This window comes from Takifugu flavidus, chromosome 5 (assembly GCF_003711565.1).
Source record: "Takifugu flavidus isolate HTHZ2018 chromosome 5, ASM371156v2, whole genome shotgun sequence".
NCBI classification, from domain to species: Eukaryota; Metazoa; Chordata; class Actinopteri; order Tetraodontiformes; family Tetraodontidae; genus Takifugu; species Takifugu flavidus.
Genome location: NC_079524.1, coordinates 10,702,201 through 10,726,456, shown reverse-complemented (window position 1 = coordinate 10,726,456; position 24,256 = coordinate 10,702,201). Strand labels below are relative to the sequence as shown.

At 46.9% G+C, this 24,256-nt stretch overlaps 2 protein-coding genes across 4 annotated transcripts; both read left to right on the top strand.

Moving 5' to 3' along the window:
* The first annotated feature begins 528 nt into the window (after positions 1–528).
* Positions 529–13,036, top strand: mxd1 (MAX dimerization protein 1). Of its 3 annotated transcripts, XR_008950587.1 has the most exons (8): positions 529–1,077; positions 1,163–1,362; positions 1,987–2,086; positions 7,360–7,389; positions 9,093–9,207; positions 9,284–9,443; positions 9,936–10,744; positions 10,780–13,036. XR_008950587.1 is itself a non-coding variant. In XM_057033013.1 (6 exons), exons 1-6 carry the CDS (start codon positions 1,296–1,298, stop codon positions 10,130–10,132), a joined length of 669 nt encoding a protein of 222 aa, XP_056888993.1. In that variant the 5' UTR covers positions 529–1,295; the 3' UTR covers positions 10,133–13,036. The 3 variants fall into 3 exon arrangements, 1 of the variants encoding a protein (XP_056888993.1); XR_008950586.1 differs by having other exon boundaries at positions 529–1,362; XM_057033013.1 differs by having other exon boundaries at positions 529–1,362; positions 9,936–13,036.
* A 3,679-nt stretch (positions 13,037–16,715) lies between these two features.
* neff1 (neuronal intermediate filament family member 1) lies at positions 16,716–21,462 on the top strand. Its single transcript, XM_057034358.1, has 4 exons — positions 16,716–17,651; positions 18,624–18,941; positions 19,052–19,176; positions 19,704–21,462. The coding sequence occupies exons 1-4, from the start codon at positions 16,902–16,904 to the stop codon at positions 20,077–20,079; spliced, it is 1,569 nt and encodes a 522-aa protein (XP_056890338.1). The 5' UTR covers positions 16,716–16,901; the 3' UTR covers positions 20,080–21,462.
* The last annotated feature ends 2,794 nt before the right edge of the window (positions 21,463–24,256 follow it).

Sequence of the window (24,256 nt, the reverse complement as noted above, 5' to 3'; positions counted from 1 at the left end):
GTCGTCAGAAATTTTGGATGCATGTGAGGAGTTTTAAACATACAGCCGCCTCTTTCCTACAGGCATAAAGCGGCTCCTGGGAACAGTGGGCGGGTGTCGCGTCCATAGGTTTTTCCACGCAAGACAAGAAAAGCAGCATGTGAATCGGACCAATCAGCGGGCTTAAACGAGAGCCAATCAGAATTATACAACGCAAAAGAGCGCGGCATTGGCGCGTGGCTACTGTCAGTAGTGGGCGTGGTCATTTATGCTCGTGGCCTCGTCAACCAATAACGGCAGGCTTTTTCTTGAGAAGCAACCAATCGTAGCGCAGTACAGACGCTCTCCATTGTGGATCAAGCCAGTGCGCAGCACGGATGGGAGTTAGAGCCAAAATGGCGGAACCCGGGCCCCAAATGGCAACCAATGGCAGGCTTCTTCTGTGATTGACGGCGAGTCCGCCCAGTGGAAAACTATTTTCCTTTGTCCAGTGGCCAATAAGGTCTCGGCGCCTGGGAGCTTTGTGCTGAAGTACAGTAGTTAGCTTCCGTTCAGATCAACAAGCCACTATTTTGGAAGCAGTTTGATAAACACTCACTATTCCTCAGTCGCTATCTGTGTTTCCAGCAAGACGCACCAGGCGAGACCAGCACTAAACTAGCCGTGCTCAGAAAATATCCTCGTTTTTTTTATTTAAATGTTAGGGCAGTTAGCCTGTTTTATTGACAATTTTACATCAGCGAAGTTTGTGACAGGAAAACAGGCATTTACAATCGCTCGAACAACAGTAGCAAGAACTTCTCATCCTTCATTTGACAGATTTGGACTGTCGGTAATCTAAATTTTTTCTCTTTTTCGCCAAACAGAACAACTCACGACTCGTTTTTTTTTTTTTTTTTAAAGAATTCATCCAAAATTACCTTTTGCCTTTTTTCGCTTTATAATCGAAGAACTGCCTAGAAAAACGACGATATTGGTCGACAACAAACAATATATACATATATCTATATTTGCTTCGTAAAAAGGAAACAGGGCGACCTTAGCTGTTAGCACTGTAGCTGGTTAATCTCTACCTGAACCGACTTGACAGTCATCAAGGTGGGAAAATATATTGAATTAAGTCAGACTGGTGGCGTCCTTCAACTTTTTTTATTATTTAAAGTAGCAAATCTGACCATTCCAGGGCTGCCTGTTAACGCGTAAGGCTGCAGAAAGCCACCTGGGTGTTTGGAGAGCCAGCAGCGTCAGCTGAGGCAGGTTGTGTACAGCCACGGAATCCCTCCTCGGATTGTTTTTTAGCGGTGTTATTGTTGAAAATGGCGGCGATCGGACTGGTGCAGATGTTGATCGAAGCAGCCGAGTACCTGGACCGCAGGGAACGAGGTAAAGTCACAATTACTTTGCTTTCTACGGTCTTGTGTTTCTGCAGAATTACTGTCACAGCCCATCCCCCACCGCTTATAATTTATGCGCCTGCCATATTCAAAGGCTGTCAAAAAACAAAACCCTGTTGATCTTTGCATTATATTCTCGCATTAGTTGTAAATCCTGAGGCGGGATTGTTAAAAAAAAAAACCCAAAAACCCACCGTATACTTTTCAATCTTATACATTTGGTAGTATTTGCAAGTATGCATGGTCAAGTTTATTTGCCTTTTCTCGTCATGCAATTATAAATAATATGTGGTAGATGCATTCAAATGTGCAGGGATTCATTGCATTCATGGAGGCCCCTCCTTTCCCTCTGTTGTGGTTTGCTTGTGGGGTTTATTCTAGTTCAAGATGACATCATTGTCCAGGCTGAAGCAGAGAAAATACTGTATGGAAATATTGTACAGAATTCATAAAATGCATGCCTGCAGCTCTGCACAGTATGCTTTCATTGATTCCATGCTGTTATATTTATGCAGTGCTGTTGTTCCTGACTTGGCATCTTTAGCCTGTGGGTATAAATTTGCCCTCACAGACATCAGGATTTGTGAGCACGATGTTGTTTGTTTGCTTGCAGAAGCCGAGCACGGCTATGCCTCCATGCCGCCGTTCATCAGCAGTCGAGAGAGGGAAAGCCTGAAACGGAAAAGCAAAAGCAAGAAAAACACAAGTAGCAGGTACTTGTATTGTAATGTCCCCTTTGAGTGCAGCACGGTCCGTCCATTCATTAGTTTTCCTTTATAAAAAAACCCCAATTTGCATATTCTACATTTCTGGTGCCACATCTCATGTTCAGGTTCATTTTATTTGATGCTTATTCATATTTCAAAGAGAGATCAGGTGAAATTCATCCTCAAACGCTGTCACAATGTCTCACGTGTACTGTGTGTCATGTGAAAATATGGTTACATTTTCCAAGCCATTTTAAACCTCACAGTGATAGTTCACTGGATCTGCTACTCTTATTCTGCAGAAAACCAGTAAAAACAGAAATGGATTCAAGCCTTGAGCTTTATGTCTCCCTAACATAACTGGTTTTTCAAGGTGTTTAAATATAACTACCTCGCATTTACCAGGGGAATAAGCAAACATAAAACTGGGTGGTTAATATTTCAGCTAATTTAATGCAGTCTTGCAAAAAAAGTATATGAATCAAAGAAATCACCAGAGAATGGCTGCAGCTTCTTAAACAGCATCTGAGTCCTGTGTGACTGACAGCAGCAAACATCTCTCTGCGCTAAAGCGGCGGTACTCGGTAAAGGCCAACTGGGTTAGTCAAGGTGACTGCCGGTGACATTTGATTAGAGGGGAGCTGGCTTTGTGGGGAGCTGACCGCTCGGGCCAGAGCAACAGAATCTCCTGCACCCTCATCCTGTCAACCATAAAACAGTCTGATCAGGACCTTTCAGCATGAGAAGACTGAGTGAATGTCCATATCCAGATTAAAAGCCTTAAAAAGGTTTTAGTTTCATTTGTGAAAACTTCTGTGGTAGTCTAGATAACGGGTTGACCTACTTCACCAGACATAATAACATACATGAAAGCAAAGAGAGCACAGGGCGAGCGTTGAAACGATTCCAGGGATTATTATAAATATACGTGCCACCGGAGTTGGCGGCCAGCCACGAAATTCCAGTCACATAAAACGTGACGGCTGCCTTGTCGATGACAGACCTGGTCTGAACCCGCCTCAGGTTTGTCACCCGTTTGCTCATTCAGGGGACTTAATTGTCCGTCCTCTGCTGCGAGGAAGCTGTCACGCAGGTCACTTTAGGATAAAGACTTGATCCAGAACGTTACAGCCCGCTCTCTCATGAAGCTAAACTTGTGTTAGTGTTTTGAAATATGCAAACTTTGTGGCTAAAACTGAAGTTTTAAATGGGAGTAATAGGAAAAAAAACCATTCTGGGCAGGGATATTGCTTCAACATCTTAATACGGCCCTGAGCAATAGTCACATTACTCAATGAATAACATGGAGGCATGTGAATTAAATCAATTTGCATTTGTAGAAAAGATCTACAAGAACCGGTTTGATCACAGTTAAAATGGATGAGTAGGTGTAAATGCTGTGAAATGGACAGAGCAAACGTTGTTACACCTGCTTGTGACACATTCAGAGCAACAGAAAGAAATAACCAAATTAGACTCTAATTGTGTTTTATTTTATTGTTATTTTAAAATAAACTTTCCATCATCTTTGGCCCCATGAAATGAAAATTGTGTGTATTATATCTCCTTCTGGGCAAAAGAAGATTTTTTCTGTTTTAAAGGATCACCGTGTCACGAGGATATTTGCTTTAGCCTGTTAGCCAGGATTATGTCCGCTGAGGCTCCTCGACCCTCACGGTGACAAATTTGTGTCGTTCCTGGATCGCCATGGCGAGCTCTAACAGGCACAAACACAGGGCTCTCGCAACATGTCTCAGCTCATATGGAAGGGTCGTTATTTATAGTCCTGCGCTGTGAAGAAAACGCAAAACTAGCTTTGTACGTCAAATATAGAATGCTGGCCGCTTGTGGGTTTGTCCTGGTTTCCATTATGAAACCTGTTAGCTCACCAGGATCCACTCCGGCTGTTTTAACTTGACTACAGCCGCTCCTTCATCACTTCCATGTCAAATGGTATCATTTTGCTGGGCACAGATGGCTGATATGCTCAGATATGATCTTGGCTCTATGTCACAAGGAGACAGTGCAGCATTATGGCTGAATGACTGTTCCTCTGTAGGGGATCAGCCAACAACGTTGTTCTCTGCAGCTCTTCTCCTTTGAATTCAGACCAATCACGTTCTGAATAAATCTGAAGCCTCTCCAGTTGCCGTTGTTTCCCCATGGTGTGGATGTGCAGGCAGTGGGGGAGGGGACCTACTGTTTATTGTGGTCGTGTGCGTGTGTGTGAGTAGTAGTGACGCTCCCTCACTCATATCTTTCCTCCCTCTTGTGTTTCCTCGCCTCCTCCACTTGTCTGTGTCTTTCCTGCTCTGTTCCTCAGTCTTGGCACGGAAGAGCAGAAGCTCCTCCATTACATAGATGGAGAGTCCTCCCCCACCCTGCTCACGAATGCACAGTGCAGCTATAGAATCCTGTGATCTTGCATCCTCCCCGAGCAGGAGGCTGTGCTCTTCATCGCTTGGTTCTGTTGCGGGTCGATGCTCTTGAGGAAGACCACGTGAAAAAGTGAATAGTGGATGATGAAAGAAGGTGGTTGTGTTAGAATTGGTTGGTTTGTCCACTTTTCCTATATGTTGTCAGTCCAAACCAATTTTTTATTTTAGCTGCTGGACAGTGCATCTTAGGTTGATTCTCCTCACACTTTCTTATTTAAAGGAATCCTGACCATCGTGTAGCACTGCCAATTAATATGAGATTAATAAACAAAGCCTTCCTACCTTTTAAGGGGCCTTTTATACCCCCAAAGCAAAGGTTCACTGGATGTGCTCTGGCAGGCAACCCGGCTGTGCCGTACTCAGGCTGGACATGTTTATAAAAATGACCTCTCCTTTAGGGAATCTGTCAGAATCACTGAAGCTGATTTATTTTTTAAAACCGGTTTCCTGCATGAACTGAGCACTGAAGGCCAAAACTGTGGTATTTGACTGGCTGTAAAGCTAAAACTTGCAGACTGGACCTGTGACGTCCCTCATTGGTCGGTAATGGGGAGAAAATGGGTGGTGACGATCCCAATTAAATAATATTTACATATTTGTGGAAATGTCAATAGCCCACTGCAGAGCACACACACCTGTGACACACAACCCCTTTAGCAGTACGTAATCTGCAGATCTCTGAACGGTGAGAGGAAACCCACACAGGCAGAGACATAAAGTAGCATTAGCCGCTGACTCATACAAGGTTTTAGCTTCTTCATTATGTCAGTCTGCTGATGGAATCCAGCCTGATTGATCTGGACCTTCGGTATCAAAAGGAGCTGACGCTTCCACGGTGGCCGTCTATGCAAGCAGTCACCGCTGCTGCTGTGTTGACAGCAGAATCTCAAAGCGGTTTAGATTTTTAGGCTAAAAACAAACAATAATACTAATAATACAACTGGTACCTTTTCCTGCTGCTCTGTGAATTACCATGGTGACACTGCAGGCTTGACAAAGCCAAAGAGGACTTGCGTGAATGGTACCACAACCTTTCCTCTGCAGAGATGACACAATACAACCACCCCCACCCTCTTTCTATAGACTATAGAAAGCATTTTCTATTGCATGTGTGTGTGTCCAGAATGAGCAGGACGTTTGTCTCTGTGCTCTGTATCGCATCTGAATGTGCCTGTAGAATACTTTTATGGTCAGTACACAATAAGTTAAGTCAATTTCAAACACGGTAATGAAACGTGACTCTTTTCAGACATTTTGTAGGCATCTTTTAAAGAGCAGCCTGCACATAATCATCGTGGCATAATTTTTAGATCTCTGACGGTTTGTCAAAGTCATTCTTAGACGGCAATAAATGTGCTGTAGGGGTGTGAATACAGTCACACAGCAGAGAAGTCAGGTTGGTGTTTACACCTGTTGGGGAACCCTTCTTTAGAATTCAGAAATAATCTTTTTATTTCCGTGAAAAATGTTTAAATTATCGATCAAAAATGTTCTCTTAAAGGCATCTGTATTTGCTTTTCTGATAAATTATAGATCACATTTAAGCATAGTTGTTTTGGACATCTTTGTTGTGGGTCTAGGATGAAAATGTTGCGATTGTGTGTTTTTGTGGTTGATTCAGCTACCTTGCCTCTTCATCCTTTTGTTCGATTATTATTATTATTATTATTATTATATTATTATTATTATTATTATTATTATTATATTATTATTATTATTATTATCATCACACACTATATTGTGCACAGCATCTGTCATCAAATGGGTGCAGAATATGAGAATTAAATCTAGTAAGAGTCTAAAATGATGGGATTTAATCATATAGAGCTGGTCAAAATGTCAAAATGACTCTGGATTAGTTCATATTTATGTTATGTTCTGTGTGGGGAGCGTGTGGTGCTGCAGCTTGTTGAAATATGAGGAGCGGGTAAGAGTTTGGAGTCACCCCCTGACCTGAAATCTAACCTGAATATGTGGGATCGTTTCCCTGCTAGCACTGTTATGTCACCAGCGGTTTGCCCTGTACTGGAATGCAAAGTAGCCAGAGAGCTGGAGATCAGCAAGCATCAAAACCCTCGCGTGGCTCCTATAACTGTACAGAACACCAAGAACAGAGAGAAGAGAGCGTGAGTTTGGTCCTGAAGAGGTGGCAGCTTCGAAAACATGGTGCACCCCAGGATATAGGTCAGCGAGGGGCCTTGTCAAGCTAAAGGTGGAGAGGTTATTTAAAGACCTTCTGCCGGGGCAAAAGATCAGCTGAAGGTAGATGAGTCTTAAGAAATGCTGACAGGAGATTCTTCTTCTGCCCCACAACCAGCCACAGAGGCCAGTCACATTCCTTTACAGGAAGTACACTGAATGAAATCACTGCAAACTCTTTTTGGTCGTCTCTTTTCCACGCTGCAGGAGCGTTAGCACGTATTCATCTCTCGGTTTACTTTCAGCGCCGTGTCTGCCAAACCCACCTTCTCTTGCGGCTGCATGCAAACAGGATAATGAGGCACTATGAAGGGGCATAGTCCCACTGGCTCCTGTCTGTTTCCAGTTACTGTTACTATGTTTACCCTGGACTTCCTCATCGCACTCCATCCAAAGGAAAATGCGCCAGTGTCCTCTGAAGGACCAGACCCAGGCCTCGGAACACCCAGCTTGCTTTTCCTTTTTCCCAGTAGTGCTCTTTGACAGCCATCCCGGCTGCTCATAAACTCCTACGCAGCCTCGTCATGCTCACTCACACCCCTGCAGAAAGCCCCCGGACTGCATTAATGAGGGAGCTGAAACATTTTTTAATCTGTGAGGCTGTTATTATTTTGGGTTCTCACATGTGCTTTGTTTCCACAGGTCTACACACAATGAAATGGAAAAGAACAGGTATGTCCGAAATGTCCGATTTCAACGTGAATTATAGAAAGGTTTAATATTTTGGTCTGTTGCTATGACAACAAGACACCATATGCATCTTTTAAAAATGTTTTCTCAATTGTGTTGCCTGTGTTTTTATTACCTCTTCTATTCTCCATGTGCTCGTTGATGCCCAGGCAGCCTGAATAATGCATGTTACGTGCATGTGTCACATGTCAGGCCTGGCTGTAAGTCAGAATTATGACCATAGCCGTCATGTCCATCCTGGCAAAATTAATTAGCAGCGCCTTAACGATAGTACGCCATCACAGGCGTAGCCAATCACTCACTGGGACAAACTTGGGATGAACCTCACTACTGTAACGTCAGGGCTGTGTTTGTGGTGCGTGTCTGTAGCTTATTGTAACGTGACTCTGAGGGGTCAGAGGTGAGGGTGAGGACGGCGGAGTGATTTATGGTATGGCTTTACTGAAAAAGGGACCCTGTTTTTATTCTTGGGTTAGTATTAGGTCCAGGTTTGGTGAAGCCAGTTTGCATTGCAGGGTTGGGGTTAGGGGTAAGAAGGCACCTTCCCTTCCTTAAGTCCCACCTAATAAGGAGAGAAGTGTAGAACAGAGCCATGCATGCAGGCATACATTCATTTATTCATTCACTCTCCCTTGTCACCTATTGACACAGTGCACTGGAGCCACCCTGAACCAGTATAACCTGCCGCGGTGCGAGCAGCCACACCCAGTGCTGTTATCTCTTCCTGTGACAACGTGTGACCTATGCTGGTCCGAGAGGCTGCTGCTGTTTGACAAACTTTACCCCGCCGATCTCTGATTATGTCAGAGCAACACCGGCCAGGGCGGTTGCGCTCTGGTGCGCGTGGCCTTTGGCCGGAGTCAGCTGAGAACAGCACGCCTGCTTTCAGCTGCTGCTCTGCGTGTTTGTGTCCGAGGTGTGTGTCGTTAAAGGGCAAGTGGTGACCGCGTGTCTGCGCCAGTCCCCCGAACACAAATGATCCTGATTTGAATAAAGTCCCCTCTGCTGCAGCCTCGCCATCCTCGACTAGCAGAGAGCTCTTCCAGCCAGCCCTCGGCTGCAGGAAAAAAAGCCCTTTTTGAAAACGCAGAGTCTGACGTGCACGCCGCCTACTCGAGCAGCACGCAGACATACGCACCAAGCAGAGGCTGCAGCTCGGAGGTGTGTGTTGCGTAACAGCGGGGTCAAGTGAACACACAACACCCACCAGACCTTCGCAACTACCGAAGCTGCCAGCTCCGAGCAGCTGGGAGCAGGGTGGGCGACGCAGGGAGGCCAGCGACGACAGCGATGAGTTCAGATTGGAACAGTTATTTCAGATAATCTTTCATCTCGCGGCACCTTTCTTATTAAAGGAAAGAGGTTTTGCGTGCTGCTGCTGAATGAAACCGCTGTGTAGCAACAGTACGTAGCACAATCACACCCAGTCTGCAAATGTAGCCGGTCCTGCTGAAGAATGGCTCACCTGCCTGATGTTAGTGTTTATTAATTACCACAACTGCCAACGTTCAGAAAGTCATTAAAAAATCAAACGGCTGCTTATTTACGCAATCAACAAGCACACTCATTTATATCGCAAGTGTTACACATTAATGACTCATTTCTGAACATTTCTGACTCATTTTAATTTTTTGGTGACGTCTCCAAATGCTCATGGCTTTGTTTTCTCCTCCTCTTTTGTTCAGACGGGCACATTTACGGCTCTGCCTGGAGCGCTTGAAATCGCTGGTTCCTTTAGGACCAGACGCCAACAGGCACACCACCCTCAGCCTGTTGATGAAGGCCAAAGATCACATCAAGGTGGGTTCTTCAAGCTTTTTATTCCACGCGGCCGCATCTTCATGGCGTTGCTTTCCTCCCTCTTTCCATCCCGCAGAAGTTGGAGGAGAGTGACAGGAGAGCTCAACACACTATGGATCAGCTACAGCGAGAGCAGCGGTACCTGAGGAGACGTCTGGAGCAGCTGGGGGTGGAGAGGACCCGCATGGACAGCACCGGCTCAAATCTGTCCTCCGACAAGTCGGACTCTGACCAAGGTGGGGCGCTCTAAGGTTTCTCTAGAGAGCTGTTGCTTGTTTCTGCTGTAATAACGTGATTGGCTGCAGCAGTGGAGGCTGCGCTCATCAGAGCGGTTCCGAGTCTGCAGCCACCAAGACATTTGCAAGATTTGGCAGCTTAGGCAAACATGCTGCTCGGTGAGCGGGTACAAGTTCCAAAAATTAATATTGGGGTTTATGAAATAAATCGTATAAGAACGGGGAAGTCACAAGGCTCTAAGCCTTGTTGAATCAAGCTAATTAAAAGTCAGAGACTGAATTATTCAATATTCTTGCCAAGCAGTTTTTCACCAAACTTCCAGCAGCCCCTTACAATAATATCCGGAATCCTGTCATTCCCGGCTCCCTAGAAAACTAGCGAGACTATAAAATAAAGAACATCTCATCCTCAAATGTGTCACGGCTTTAATTTGTCCGTTATTAACAAGGTTTTAACAATGCACTCGACATTCTTCTCCCTTGTTTCAACAGAGGACCTGGATGTGGATGTGGAGGGGACGGATTTCATGCTGGGTGACCTGGAATGGAGCACCAGCAGCGTGAGCGACTCAGGAGACGAGCGCAGCAGCCTGCGCAGCAGCTGTAGCGACGAGGGCTACGCCAGCGCCAGCCTGCAGCGCCTGCAGAACACTCAGGAGACGGCCAAGCAGCTGGGCTGCAGCCTATAGACAGCACTCCTCATTGACACAAGCCCCGCCTCTTCCCAGGGTCACCTCGCCACTCCCTCATCCTGCTCAGACCCCCCCCCTCCCCGCCCTCCCAACTCCTCCCAAATAACTGACCAAGCCTGAGGCCCCTCCTCCAGCCGGGCCTCTGCGGTGACTTTGAACTGCAACACCTCTGGACGGCCGTACGCATCCAGCACATCAGCAGCAGCCGGTGCTCAGGGTGTTGCCCCCTCCGCACCAGTCCAACGAGGGATGGAAAGACACTCCTCCCATTCACCCGTCCACTCGTCCTTCCGTCCATAAATTAACTTTCAGCCTGAGAATGTTACCACACAATATCCCACTGCCTCTTTTTCAGTGCCTCAAGAGCAATGAGAAGCACTTGTGAGATTTCACCACACACACACACGCGCACGCACACACACACACACACACACACGCAGACTTCTCCATCCCTACCTTTTGTCTAGTGTGAAAGAGTCCTCCTAAGTTTGACACTGACCCTTTTTAATCCATCGCTCCTGACAATTCACACTTTGTTCTTGTGAGCAAAGATGTGCTGACCCCTCCAGGTAGTGGACTCTAGTATGTGTGTGTGTGTGTGTGTTGTGTGTGTGTGTGTGTGTGTGTGTGTGTGTGAATGCGAGTGTGTCAGTCAGCAATAGTTTGTGTCCCACATGTTCGCCCAGTTTAACCATCCGCATCTTTCAGAGGGAGATGAAACACCCCCCGCCCCCCCCCAAAAAACCACAGTGTGCAGCATGAGATTGTGAAGGGGCTCTGGGGATGGATGGATGGATGGATGGGGGGGGGGGGGTTCCATGTTGTCTGCCTCTCTCTGATGACTGTGGCCCCGTTTGATCAACTTATTTTATTCTAAAGGTGCGTCTGTCACATCGGGTGATGTCACAGGGACGCGTCACTCGCCGAGAAACGTTTGTAACACCCAGGGGGGGGGGGGGACATCTGGGCAGTTTCTGGCTCTTCCCTGCTCCACACTTGCCAAGAGTTAACAGGAAGGGACGGCGGCGCGGGGCACATTCCATTAGAAGAGTGGCAGTTAAGACAGAATTCATTCTTCTATTTTATTTTTGGACGTTTCTGCGAGGGACAGTTTAAGGAGTCACCCTGAAACAGGACGCGGGCTTTAACTTTTCACCGGGAACGCAGAGTTTTTTCCTTGTTCCCGTGGCTCTAAAGCAACAGAACCTCTCTGCCTTCATATCTATTTATTGTTTCTTCAAAAATATACGCCTTTTAATGTACATATTTTACAGAAAGTCTGTCTATTGAGGGAAAAAAGGTATTTATTAAATATTCTAAATATACAAAAAACTATATATAAATCTATTTAATTAGTCATAGCCTATGTTCTTGTGAAGTTTATTGAGAGTTTTCTATGTGTAGTTTGCACAGCGTAGTCAATCCATAGAATATTTAGACTATTAGACTACTATAGAAATGTCTTTTTGTGCCTCGGCTTTATGTCTGTCTAGAATTTGGCACGAGTTCTAGTGAATCTTTGTGGTCACACGAGAATTTAAAAGCCAGCTCAGCCTTTTATTGGGAGGAGTGGAGATAAAACAATAAAAAAAAAAAAATCGGAATAATTTTGATAAAAATGTGAATTTTAAAAAGTACAAAAGTGGGAGAAGAGGGTGGATGGACGACGTGATTCCTTTTGGTTTGTGGTTGCGCTCGCTGGGGCGTCTCTGCAGAGTCTGTCAATGCTTTTGCCCCGGGGGTGGGCAGGAGAGGAGGGCAGCTTTCCGAATGTAGATGCCTTCAAAGCTGCCGCAAGGCACCAAAACAGCACCAAACAGAACCGTCCTGTTCTCAGTATCCACCCATCAAATCTCAGCTAAAAACACGAAAATAAATGCTCTTTTTCAGTGTGGAATGCTGCTTCTACCAGTTTCTTTTGGTCAGTTTGGAACCTCTTCAGTGGATTTGTGTAGCACGCTGTTATTGGGTCTATAAAGGGTGGGGGGGGGGGGGGTGTTGAAAAATAGGTGTGTGTGAGCAGGTGGGTTCTCTGAAACACCATCTGTTGGCGCAGGCGTGTGTGTGTTGTTTCGTCACCGTCTTCAGAGAGAAATCTGGGGTGGTAGCGGGTGGGGGGTTCGGGGGGGAAGCCGTTTGTCAGACTACAGTTTTGTTCATTTACTAGTAAAATGCAAAAAAAGGAACTTGACTAACCCTTTCTGAACGCATTAATGTCTGTATGGGGCCATCGCTGAGGCCTGTCAATCACCGACAGGTGCACACCTCTGTGTGTGTGTGTGTGTGTGTGTGTGCGTGTGTGTGTGTATGCGTGTGTTTGTGTATCTAAAAAAACCTTTTGAAAGGGTGCTTGAAATCTGCCTTGAAATGCAGATGTGGAACCTCTCAAAGTAAGAAAGAACAAGACTTAATTCAGACCAGTTATTTAAGCTACAATCCTTCAGCAAAGGGGCCGCTCACGTGCACGTTTCAGTCTGGGCTCGCACGCAGAGTGGCTCCAAAACACAAGCGCGTACCGATCAGAAGAGCGTGAATTCTCCCGTCACTCCCGTCCATTCCTCCCCGTCGTGCAGATCCATGCTCGGTGCTTTCATCAAACACACACTCGTGCATCGTAGCTCTGTGAACGCCGCCGTCGCCGCCACCCGCTGCCTTTCTCCTCAGAAAGGCCAAATGTCTGTTTTCAGAAACAATAACTTAAAGAAGCGTGTTCTGTGCACTTACTTTTTAAAAAAAAAAGGAAAAAAAAAAAGAAATTAGAGATTTGAACACGATTGAAATCCATGTTTTTGGAAGGACGGGGGCATCAAACCCTTTGGGAAATAAATTGTGCAGGAGAAATTTATATTTGCCATTGATATTAAAGGAATAAAACATTTGAAACCCTTGTTTACAGACCTATTTACTCGTCTCTGTCATTATTTATGGGGGGGGCTGTGCAGTGACTGCACTCCAGGAACAACTGAAGATGAGGGCGCCTCTCAATGACTAATCTTCATGTTGGGTTCAAACAGACAGGTTTTTGCACAGCTGACGAGAGCGACTCGACCAGGGGCCGATCCTCGCCAGCGATCCACAGTGCTGCAGAATAATCTGCTGGCCAGATCCCAGGTTTGATCTGGCTGCCTCTCAAAAAGAGGTGGGGGGGGAGGGGAGAGCTGGCGGACGCCTCAGTGTCGCCAACATGATTCAGAAGATAATCATGAGAGAAATCTGGTGGAGAAAAAAGTTTTATAAAACTTTTCCCTTGAGATGCTCTTTACTCCTAATTTGGAGTTTTTCTTTCATATTCATATCCATTTAGTTATTTTTTAATCTAAACGTTCTCACTCAAACTGAAGACTGAAAGCTGTTACTTCAGTCAGGCTACTGTGAAAACCACCTCAGATCACAACCCGCCCATGAAATATTGGCCTGATGCCGCTCTGCGGTGTAGCCTGAGCTAGCACGTTCCAGCTGAGCCTATTGACATAACATACCTGCAGCTGTGTGTGTTGTCATGGTGTTGACAGAGTTGTGTAAGTATGTTTGTATGTCAGTCACAGGCCTACTGACCCACCTGTCCTGTCCTCGCTTGTCAGATTATCCAAATCTAACCTAAGATTATCCTGCACCAATACGCCCAAAGGCTTAGACCTTTGCCCCCGACACAACTGCACCCAATCATACGTTTACACGCCTGCAGAGCTGCACGGTGACAACCTGCCTGACGCCAAACCACCTGCTGTGGAAACACACATTAGGTAGAATAATTAGGTAGAAGCACTCAGGAGATTTTGAAATGACAAATTCGGTCAAGATAATATGAAAACTAACAGATGTATGTTATTGTTCATATTCTAATTCGTTTTTAGAAAAAACGTCGGTGGGAGGGGCTTCAGACTTGTTGTCGTTAACCACATGGGGGCGACAGGGAACCCCCCCCGGGTAACAACAGCCGCCAGGGGGCGACAGAGACGGTGTTCACGTTTGGCATTTTTGCATTAACAAGATTCCATCCCAGCCTGGTTAAAGCCAAACAGGAATTTCTTCATAGATTAAAACAGTATAGATATCTCAATTTAAAAATAAATGGGTTGTGTCCACCATTGTCATATTTAAAGAGGTTTCTTCACTCATTCACAATTCAGCACACAAACGTCCTACATTCACTTTACCAGTATGGATTACGTCATTTGAAATGAACAGATGTATAAGCGGATCCGGTTAGAAGTGGTCACATGCTCACTGAGCATCCTCCGGCAGCTTCGGAGGTTTTGGATTTTGATGTGATCTTTGCATGATGAATGTTTGCGGAAGCGGATGAGGATCGAGCTGAAAAGCTGCATCCCGGGGGATCTGACATTTGTGAAGATCCCCGAAGGCTGAACAAAGGCCACTCAAGTGGCCCTGAAGCTGAACACGCACCGAGCGTAGCAGAAACCCGCACTGTGTGTTTGTAACAGCTGGTAAATCAAAGCAGCAACGAAACGAAGCTGATGCCGATACTTTACATCCTCTCTCTTTATGACAAGCAAACAACCTGCTGAAAAGAAATTCTTCGTATACAAAACACGCCTCTTGCAGCCATGTAACCCCTCCTCTGTCTCCTCGTGCCTTTTCTGCAGTGACATGGAACTGGAACCCTGAAGTCCTCCAGTCTGCTTTGCTGGACCATCAGCGCCCTCTACCGGTAGTGTGGTGTAACAACTCAGCACCAGTTCATCACGATCTTTTTTTCAGCGTGTTTCCTGCCATATTACTGGTTTTATTCTTAGATTGTACGAAAAGAGCAGCTAAAATCTAAAAAGGGGGACTGACATTTGCTTTATGGCCCGTATCATCCAACCGACTGATGCCTATAGAAGAAGAACTTAAATAGCAGTCTGAGATAAACAAAACGAGAGGAATCTGATATGGCTGCATACATTTTGCGGAGTCACTGGGGTGCACTTCTCTAAAGAGGCCTTTTGGGAAAGAAATATGGCTGAGAAAATCCTCCCGCTCAGAAAAAACGCTTGTGCAAGCGTGTTTTCAATGCTGGTCAGTTCACCGCATCCTGTCTTGCTTGCTGTTCTAGAACCTGACTTGGATCCGTTTAGGGAAATACTGAGTCCTGGATTTCACTCTCTTAACACAGTCGGACCTGATTTACAGCAAAACCTGTCACCCTGGCAGCAACTTCTGAATCACCAAGAACCAGAATCATTCGGCACCATTCTGGTTAGCTGTGAATAAGATGATCGATAGTACAATCAACACAATATGTTTAAGATACTTAAAACTTCTGGGTTCAGTTATAATAAAACCAAATTAAAAGTGTCTATCTGGAATCTGCAATCCCATGCAGAACAGTGCCTCCTAGTGGTTATATGGGAAAACGCACGTTTCTGTTTCAGGGGACAGATTTATAATTTTATTTTTTGTTACTGTTGTTTTCTTATTTTAACCCTGATCAATTGCACTGGGTTTCCCACGAGTGGATTTTCGAGAACAAATCGCCTGTGCCATGGGATTATAGGGTTGTAAACCCTTCTACTTCAGTCCAGGCAAGTTTACCGCAGAAGCTTTGGTGCCCTCTTGTGGTCATCAATTGGAAAGCCATCATACTTTTTTTTCTCTTTAAAAATCGTACAAATTTACACGTACTTCACCGTAGATGTAAAGCAGTGAAACATTACTTTAAACACTATGTTTTAAGGGAGGTCTTATTCGGTAAGATGCGTGACTTAACTACAGGTAAATACTTTCCCCCCCAGCTTAATGCTGTTTTTCCTAAGGTGATTTCCCCACTTAAACAGCATTTATTTCAAGATAATTCATTCGACCACTTTCATTGTGGATAATTTAATGATGTCTGAGGATGGTTTGGCAGTGGGAGCACGGTATACCGGGCTCTGTTCCAGCCCGGGACGCCCTGACGACCGTCTGCAGGGAAGGACGCTGCAGGCTGCAGTCCTTCATCTGCCTCCTGCTCTCCCCTTCACAGGGGCGCGGCCCTCCTTCATAAATCAAACCAGGAACAGGACTGGGGCCAGCGACAGCCGCACGTAGACCCAGAACACACACCCTCCGGATACTAAATAATAGTTAAGGATGGTGACGTTAGATAATGTTTATGTGAACTTTACCACCTCGTGCTAATCCAGAATATCTATAAAGCACATTTAATATCTTACTAAAAGAAGTTATATATTGTAGACTGGCCGAATGGGGCCAGTGTGACGAGTTTCATCGTTGATTTAGATGTTGCGGAGGTGGGGCGTGCGGGGGTGCAAGAGACTGCAGCACAAAAACCACTGATGGCGCACAGCATTGATCTGCTGGGACAGCAGAGAAAAGCTGCGCTGACAGAAGACAGCAGTTGATATAACGGGGGGGTAAACACTAGTGGGAAATCACTACAATTGTGAACTTATATGTCGGTGTTCTTAAGGGAAATGTGACGTCGTGGTCAACGGACAGAATAGGTCCACAAGTTTCAGGACGCGACATTGGGTTTTGGTGTTAATGTCTGAGCAGAATGACGGGGGGAGCCGCATAAGTGACCCCGTGTCTCCCCGTGGGGTGGAGTCTTTGCAGGTTTCTCCTCATCTCCTGTTCTCTCTGCGTCAAATGATGCGCCGGCTCCTGCGCTATAAAAGCACCTGTCCTGGCTTGACATCACTCGCATCCCACTTTCTCTCACCCCTTCCTCTCTCGTTCACCCTCACACACTTGTCAGTCCGCACACTTTCTTCCACCCCTTCAGAGCAGTGAGGCCGGACATCACCAAGGTGAAGCAGACATGAGTTACTCCAGTGAGATGTACAGCAGCAGCTCTTATCGGAAGATCTTTGGAGATGCACCCCGGACCGGTCGCGCGGGTCTGGGCGGCAGCCCGTCCCGCCTGCAGTCTGCGGGCTACCGCAGCAGTCATCGCAGCTATGGTTCACCTTCCATGGTGTCCTCCACAACCTACCGGAGGACAGCGGCACCCGGCCGCGTCTTCTCCTCATCTTCCCCCATGCAGGACTCCATGATGGACCTGACCCAGTCCACCGCCATCACCAACGAACTCAAAATCGTCCGCACCAACGAAAAGGAGCAGCTGCAGGGCCTGAACGACCGCTTCGCGTCCTTCATCGAGAAGGTGCACAACCTGGAGCAGCAGAACAAAGTTCTGGAGGCGGAGGTCACCGTGCTGCGCCAGCGCAACAACGAGCCCTCGCGCCTGCACGAGCTCTACGAGCAGGAGATCCGCGAGCTGCGGGCGCGCGTGGAGGAGCTGACGCACGAGAAGAGCCAAATGCACGTGGACTGCGTGCAGCTGAACGACACGCTGGAGCGGCTGCGGGAGAAGCTGGAGGAGGAGAGCCGGCTGCGGGAGGAGGCGGAGAACACCCTGAAGGGCTACCGGAAGGACGTGGACGACGCCACTCTGGCGCGCCTGGAGCTGGAGAAGAAAGTGGAGTCGCTGCTGGATGAGATCGCCTTCCTCAGAAAAGTGCACGAGGAGGAGCTACAGGAGCTGCAGTCGTCTCTGCAGGCCTCGCAGGTACGCACCTGCATCCCGGTGTGTCGCTCGCACGCACGCACGCACGGACGCGCACAGTTATTGTGAGTTTCCAAACTGTTGAAAACTAAGCGCACCGGTGTTTCCTTTACAATATCATAAGTCTTGTTGTAACACCACATGAAAACATGAAACTACAGTCTAACGAGCCACACAGAAGTTTTACTCTAGGAAAAATATGTGATGTTTCATGTACAACAAGCGCGACCTTCCGCGTCCTCCTGGAACGGAAAAATGCGCAGTGATAATTGATGGCGCTGCAGCTCCCTCTCAGCACCACTCGCCTCTGCAGCGCACTGCGCACCCCCGACACGCCCCCGCTCAAACTTCAGGGTTTAAAGGGTGCGTGAGACCCCGATTAAAAATAAATAAAGATGGCTTTTTATGGCGCTGCATGATAAACGTTACGACAAACTGGTTTAGATTGTGAGTCGATCATTTCGTGAGCACCTTGATGCAACTAGGTCAATTATAAACCGGCCCCCGTCACACTTTACCGGGTGATAATGTGTCTTTATTGTGTGCAGGAGGGGGCGGGTGAGGGAGGTCGATAAATACGTAGGATTAGCGCATGATCCTGGGGTGTGGCCCCGGCCGCACTCGCAAATCTCTGCAATTTAAACCGTTTGATTAAAAGTTATTACTGTGACAGATACAAAGTGAGGCAGCAGCAGCGGTGATTTCCAGATGGGCTCTGCAGCTCAGCAACAAACCCCGCAGCAGAGGGGCGATTGATGCGTAAATCTCCCCGGAGTTTTACCTCCAAGCCTCCGGGGCTCGTTATTGAACTGCCAGCTCACTGACAGCACAGTCAGCAATCGATTCTTCACCAGGAGTAGAACTCGTCCACAATCCTGCACATCTTTGAAAGACGGCTCGACAGTTTTGCAATAACGTGATACGATCATTACAGACTCTAAAGATTATGAATTGTGTGTTCCATTCTGCACTCAGGTGTCTGTGGAGATGGACATGAGCAAACCTGATCTGGCCGCCGCCCTGAAGGACATCAGGTCCCAGTACGAGAACCTGTCAGCCAGGAACCAGGCTCAGGCTGAGGAGTGGTACCGCTCCAAGTTCGTCAGCGTGACCGAGGTGGCCGCCCGCAACCAGGACGCAATCAAGCATTCTAAAGAGGAGCTGAGCGAGTACCGCAGGCAAGTCCAAGCCCGCACCCTGGAGATCGAGGCCCTCAGGGGCCACAACGAGGCCCTGGAGCGGCAAATTGCAGAGATGGAGGATCGCCACAACAGTGAGCTGGGAGACATGCAGGTTAGTCAGTAACACAGTCAGGTGACCATTTTACTGTGTCAGCACATTCCTCATCTGTATATATGTGTATGTGTGTGTGTGTGTGTGTGTGTGTGTGTGTGTGTGTGTAGGACACCATCCAGCAGCTTGAGGCCGCCCTGCGCAGCACTAAAGGAGAAATGTCACGTCACCTGCGTGAATACCAGGATCTGCTGAATGTCAAGATGGCGCTGGACATCGAGATCGCTGCCTACAGGTCTGGAATCAGTCGAGGAAGCAAAACTAATTTAACATGATGTCAAGGACAAAACACTCCTAATTCTGGCTGCTTTGAATTGTTTAAATAATGAATGAACTTTTAAAAATGGGGGTTATTTTGACCTGAGTCACTGATATTCTGATACAAATGTAGTAAAAATAATCAATAATTAATGACCATTGATTCTTGATGATTATGATTAAATTTCTACTCTTTAATGAGATATAAAAAAAACACTAAAGTAAACCTACTAAAAAACAATGATTAGCTCTTCTCAATCTGTAAACACATTAACATTTCAATTCATGAGGTAGAGCCAAACCAAAGATGCCAAGAAAGCAACACGGTTCTACATCAAAGGTTTTGAAATGACTAAACTCTGAATAAATGTGAGAGTTTTCAATAAAAATTTAACAACCTGAATCTAAATAAGAAAGTGTTTAAGATGAAACTCGTAAGTAATATAGTAGTAATAATACAGTAATAGTAGCTGGTTGAGCTGATGCCGTTGCTTCTGTCTGCAGGAAGCTACTGGAAGGTGAGGAGTGTCGCCTCAGCGCCGTGGGCGGAGCTACGGTCCAGTCTGGCTATCCCGGCTTTTCCTACATGTCGTCCCGTAGCTACACCCTGGGGGCCTATAGGAGGTTTGCAGCCAAGCCTGAGAAGGAGGAAGAAGAGGAGGCCGAAGAAGGTGAGGAGGAAGAGGAGGAGGAAGAAGGTGAAGAGGGAGAGGAGGGAGATGACCAGGAGCAGGATGAGGGAGCGGAAGAGGAGGAGGAGGAGGAAGAAGAAGAGGAGAAAGAGAAGGAGAAGCCCAATGAGAAGAAGCCAGAGGAGAAGAAGGAGGAGAAGAAGGAAGAGAAGAAGGAGAGCCCCGCTGGCAAGAACAACAAGAGCTAAACAGCTTCATCCTCCTCATCACTGTCATTCCACCTGCCACCAATCACCATGGATACAATCACATGATCAGTCAAACACATCGTTGTCACTCCTTCTGTCTTTGTCTGCTCTGCATCGCAGAAGTGACGAATATCGCTGTCAGCGGCTCCGCATCCAGCAGCTCTGCCTGTTTCTGTTCAACCAGTGAAGTCCTCAAAGTCACATTCAACCAGTAATCAAAGAACCATCACATTCAAAATGGTCGCAGATGCTGTTTTATTCAATAAAAGGCAGCATCTAGTCTAACCTAAGCTTCACAGTAGCAGAACGAGTTAAGGGAAACTGAAAGAGAAACCACTAAGTAACACCCAGGTAACATCCTCAAACCATCAGTAAACATACTTCACTGGTATTTACAGACAGATGTCAACACAGCATCACACGGGCTTCAGAACCATTCTAACCATTTAAATGTAGCAACACAGAGAGCACAGAGAATTTAAGAGAAACGCACAGTCTCGGAGCGAGTTAACGTCCTGTTCAACTTTTAAAGGTGCTATTTGGTTTTTATTTACACGGGAACAGTTGGCCATCATCGGTGAAGAATTTATTAGTGGGTCATCCGTGAAACGTGCGCCTCCGCTTCCATCTCGTGTCATCAAGGTAAAGCCAGCCATCTCCCCTCACTCTCACAGCATCACCACAGTGTCACGGCAATAACGGGGGGGCTCAGAGGTGCCCTGAGCGGGTCAGGAAAGGTGAAAACATAGCTATAAGATGTGTTCATTTTGGAAGTAGGAATTATCCCCCATTTGATTCATTCATTTGCCGACGCGAGCATCAGCGGCGCCGATTTGTTTCCATTCACTATTATCGATCACCAGCGAGCGTTTTCTTGGTCTTTGGTTGGACGAGGCAGAGCCGACAGCGGCTGTTGGTGTCAGGCAGCTGACGGTGACACCGATGACCCTCAGGTCGGGCTGCAAGTGGCAGGCGGGGCTGGGGGGTGGGGGGTGGGGGTGCGGGTGTAAAGGTTTAAGGGCTAGTTTTATCATAATCTGTCCCATTGCCCTGAAAGCTGTGACATCACTCGTGACTTCCTCCTTTTTGTTGTTGGCAAATGAATCAATCAGCGGCATGAATGCATGGTCTGACCCTTGGAGCTTGAATATTTCACCGGATGGGATAGATTTTCTTTTTGCTTGTGTGTTTGATAGTAATGATACTTTAAAAAAAAAGGCCTTAATCATTAGAGTTAAAGTAAACACCGTCACCTGCGTCACACTCGGGGAGACGGAGAGGCGATGCCATGTTCCCTGCTGTCCTACTGTGACTGTACCCTGCTGCTGCCTCATGCAGTCCAAACTCCCCCCGAAGCCAAATAAAAACATTTATTAACCAAAATGATCTGCATCTCCGTGTCTCTGTCGCAGTGTGGAATTAACAGGGTGCCAAGGGCTGGGTGGGGGGTGGGCATATGTGGGTGGTCAGCGGGATGGTGGACGGACTCACCCCTGTCTTCCCCTGTCTGGCTACTGGCTACATGGTTTCACAGGCAGTTGACCACCCGAGACACAAATCTGGGCAATCCGATCAGCTACCGTCAAAACTTAAACTCTGCTCCAGCGGCCGACGTGGTGACGTGGACGCCCAACTGGGGGTGACCCGTCATCTTCTGGGCAGCTGCACCCAGAGGTGAAGCATGAGGAAGGAGAAGGATGGATGAGTGTTAGCTGGACACAGCTGTCAGTGGCAAAAACTTCATTACAGCTGAGTGTTTGCTCCACTGACAAAATCCCCCCGAGTGTGTGTGTCGGTGGGTGTGTGAGAGAGAAAACCAACCAAAAAGTTATAGTAAAAAAGACGATCAATAAATCTGACAGAAATGCAAGAGAAGCTGACCAGCATGAATGTGTTTCGCTGACATAAACAGGAGCAGCGTGAGGAAGAGAAACCACAACGTAATGCAACAAAACAGGCTGAAAACAGAACAGATCAGGGTGTCTGGAGTTTGGACTGGTGGCCCGTCGAGGTCTCACTCCCCCCCCTTCCCCCACCACATCCCTGTCAATGAATGAATGGTGGTAAATGTAAAACAATATATGAAGGATGTTTTAAACCCTTTTCAAATACAATTTTACATCATTAAACAAACACCATAAACCACAGGTGACGTGGTGTTTGTCATAAATTCAACGGCCATCACAGAGCGCAGCTCCGGGTCTTATTCGATGGGTCGTTTATTCTGGGCGTTGTCAGACTAATTTCTGTCGTCCTGACACGGATGCGATCAATAATCCGGCCTGTGACAACCTAATTAACCATGAACATTCCCACCAAATGCTTTTAATGGATTGTATCGTCGGAGCGGTTCCCTGCCGTTGTGACTGGGCCAGAAGTGTCTGGTGGAATCCGATGAGTCTCGGATAAACGCTTGTCCGAAGGTTTCCGCTCCCCTCCTGACGGATGGGCCACCTCTCAGCGGTGACACCAGCCCGCCCTCCGATGGAGGAGCCAACAGGGAACGTGTCAGAGGGCAGATTTATTGGGAATTCAAGAGGCTGATCAATGGCTGAGCTCTGCGGGCCTGTGACCCTCCACGTGGTTGGACGGCGGTCGTCCTTGAGCCGCCTGTGCCGCCGCTGAGCTCTGCTGTCAGCAGATTCTGGCTCTGTGGAGGTGCATACATAATTGAACTCCTCTCCACATTTTTTACAGCCTCCTGCCCACCAGGCCCGATCAAATAAGCAGTAAACGCTCAAACTCATACTTTATCCTCCACCTTTTCAGGGAGCTCTGCTGGAGGAGTCCACGGCAGCGTGTAATTACGTTTCCTGGTTAGAGTTAAACAAAGAGATGCTGGAAGCAGGAATGACAGTGGACATTTTCTCCTGTTTTTGTTTTATACTTTCAGGAAAAACAAGGGTGCAGAATCTAGGGATTTAACATCATAACAGCTCTAAAGTTGCTCAAAACAGCTGCAAAAGTGCATTGTGGATTCCCATCACCCTTCTGCTGGTTTCCAGTTTAAGAATCGCACCTATTCCATTAACTGTCTCTGTCTCTCCTCGGTCTCTCTCTCCCTCCTGTTGGCTATATATAGACTTCTGCATTGCAGATGTCCCAGAGTCCTGCAGTTTGGGGGGAGCTGCCGAAGACACCCCGGCCAAAAATTCCTGTCTGTCTGAGGCAGAGCAGCAGGCAGACAGTGGTCAGCAGGACAGGACAGACTCAGCATGTCCAGGTTCAGCACAGCAGCAGGACATCAGCTGAGCATCGCACTGCAGCAAAGGTGAAACCTCCCCCCAACGAGCAGATCCGAACCCACTGCAGTCGGGGGTGTTTTTGCGGTCGGATTGTTTCTGGGGTGTCATTAAAAAGCTCAGCTGCATCAAATTGTTGCAAAATTAGCAAGAAAAAGGTGACGTCTGAAAACAAAACACCACAAAAAGGGAACCGCTCAGATGACTCTGATAGAAATATGCCTTTCTAGAGGGCCAGAGGTAATTGATGAATTAGGTTCATCAGAATTTTTTGAGATGTGATTTTTGTGAGTACCGTTCAAGCTTGAAGAAAGCGTGAAGACTCTGCAGTCTTTTTTGGGGGTAGTCTCAGCATCTGTTCAATATTCAACAATGCGGTGAAAAGAGTGAAAGAGGAATGTTCTTTATGTGATGATGTGAAAGGCTGGTGAGTCATGAGCCACTTTGCAGCAGAACATTGAGAGATCATCTCATAAAAATACTTCTACTGTCGCAGCCATACTGTTACTGCAGGAGTCTCTCTGCTGTTGTTTCCTCAGTTTGTTCTTTGCTGCTCCCCCCTCCAGTTGTTCATCCTGCAGTGTGCATAGGTTCCTGTTAATTTCTTGTGTTTGGGCTGCGGTACTCAAACCTTCTCCCTCCTGCTGGTTGCTCATGAAGTATTTACGACTTTTGTCTGCTGTCAGGTTACCGAGCAGACGCAGAGGATGCAACATGTTCCGCTGAGCTTTTGCTGCCCCCCAGTGCTCTACATGAATATCACAGCTGATGCAGGAGTGACTCATCACTTTGCAGAATTTTCCTTACTGGTCTTATATAAACGTGGATTGTGATAATGGATATATCAACTATCAAAAAAGCAGTAACTGAATATAACAATTCACATTTACTCATGTTGCCCTACGGAGGGCTCCTCTAAGGCCCGAGGAGGTGGT